This window comes from Papio anubis, chromosome Y (genome assembly GCF_008728515.1).
Source record: "Papio anubis isolate 15944 chromosome Y, Panubis1.0, whole genome shotgun sequence".
Taxonomy (NCBI): Eukaryota; Metazoa; Chordata; class Mammalia; order Primates; family Cercopithecidae; genus Papio; species Papio anubis.
In genome coordinates, this window is record NC_044997.1 from 2754722 (window position 1) to 2756697 (window position 1976).

A 1976-nucleotide genomic window follows, 5' to 3' on the forward strand; every position below is an offset into this window, starting at 1 on the left:
GCTGTTCATTTTTTTCTCTATTTCTGGACCCTACAACCTACAGTGTCTGTTTGTCTCATTATTCCCTTTCTGGGTGGCAGAAATGGATATAAAACCTCTGTGGTGGTTTCACCTTCCTCACATTACTTTTGTACCTTTTTATGCCTCGCTATGTTATGAACACTCTTACTGCTCTGAGTTAAAGCCAGCACATAAATAATTATGGAAATAAAATGAAAGCATGTATTGTTTAACTTACCTTTAGTTATTTCAGAGGGAAAAAAATACATGTGACCTAAACATTCCAACGTATTTCTTTTTTTTTTTTTTTTTTTTTTAAAAAAGACATTTATTCAGCGTCACGATCAGACTATTACATTTAGCAATCAACAGCATGGGTGCAAAAAAAAAAAAAAAAATCTACATTAAAACCCTTTGTTGGAATGCTTTACACTTTCCACAGAACAGAAACTAAAATAACCTGTTATACAATTAGTCACAAATACAGTCCTCAAGTTTTTTGCCCATACACATGAGTATTTGTCTAAAACATGTCTTCTTTGTAGCAGCTAGGCCCTGCCACCACTGTGCTTGGCTGAGTTCACAAATCTGTTGTAACCTGTAGCTTCCCTGTCACTTCTCTGGCTCTCCTCTCCTGCTAAGCTTTGTTTCCTAATTAAAATCTTCTGCCACTGCCATAGCTACTGCTGCTGCTGGAACCGCCATAGCCACCTTGGTTTCGTGGTTTTGCAAAGTATTGACCTCCACCACCATAGGGGCCAGAGCTTCTGCCTCCAAAATTTCCTCCCTTCATGGGTCCAAAATTTGAAGACTGATTGTTGTAATTGCCAAAATCATTGTAGCTTCCACCACCTCCAAAATTGCTTCCATCATTACCAAATCCATTATAGCCATCCCCACTGCCACCATATCCACCACCACCACGGCTGCCACCAAAGCCACCACGACCACTGAAGTTTCCTCCATGACCGAAGTTGTCATTCCCACCGAAACCACCTCCACGACCACCACCAAAGTTTCCAGAACCACTTCGACCTCTTTGGCTGGATGAAGCACTAGCCATCTCTTGCTTTGCCAGGGCTTTCCTAACTTCACAGTTGTGGCCATTCACAGTATGGTATTTCTGAATGACAATCTTATCCACGGAGTCATGGTCGTCAAAGGTTACAAAGGCAAAGCCCCTTTTCTTGCCACTGCCTCGGTCAGTCATGATTTCAATCACTTCAATTTTCCCATACTGTTCAAAATAATCTCTTAGGTGATGTTCTTCGGTGTCTTCTTTAATGCCACCAACAAATATCTTTTTCACAGTTAAGTGGGCACCTGGTCTTTGAGAATCTTCTCTTGAGACAGCTCTCTTTGGTTCCACAACTCTTCCGTCCACCTTGTGTGGCCTTGCATTCATAGCTGCATCCACCTCCTCCACAGTGGCATATGTGACAAACCCAAAGCCCCTGGAACGCTTGGTGTTTGGATCTCTCATTACCACACAGTCCGTGAGCGTTCCCCATTGCTCAAAATGGCTCCTCAGGCTCTCATCGGTTGTTTCAAAGCTCAACCCTCCAATGAAGAGCTTCCTCAGCTGTTCGGGCTCTTTAGGAGACTCTGACTTAGACATGACGGCAGGGAGAAGAGAGACTTTAATGATGCTTCTTCGGCGGCATCCACGGGCAGAAAGCTCCAACGTATTTCTTAACTGTTGTATCTGTTTTAGAAAAACAATCTCAGTAAATTTTCTTTTTAAGTTTTTATTTCCTTAAGTTTTTGTGGGTACATAGTAAATGTATATATATTTATGGGGTACATGAGATGTTCTGATACAGGCATGCAATGTGAAATAAACACATCATGAAGAAGGGGGCATTCATCCCTTGAACATTTATCTTTTGAATCTCAGTACATTTTAAAGCAATTCGGTTCGATAAGTAGATATCAGTCACATTTGGTATTCAATTCTAAATTTACTTAAATTAATA

At 41.0% G+C, this 1976-nt stretch overlaps 1 protein-coding gene across 1 annotated transcript; it reads right to left on the minus strand.

Annotated features, from left to right (window-relative positions):
* Positions 1–317: 317 nt before the first annotated feature.
* LOC101007636 (heterogeneous nuclear ribonucleoprotein A1-like) lies at positions 318–1674 on the minus strand. The gene has a single exon (XM_031661107.1). It carries the CDS (start codon positions 1616–1618, stop codon positions 656–658), a length of 963 nt encoding a protein of 320 aa, XP_031516967.1. The 5' UTR covers positions 1619–1674; the 3' UTR covers positions 318–655.
* Between the last annotated feature and the right edge of the window lie 302 nt (positions 1675–1976).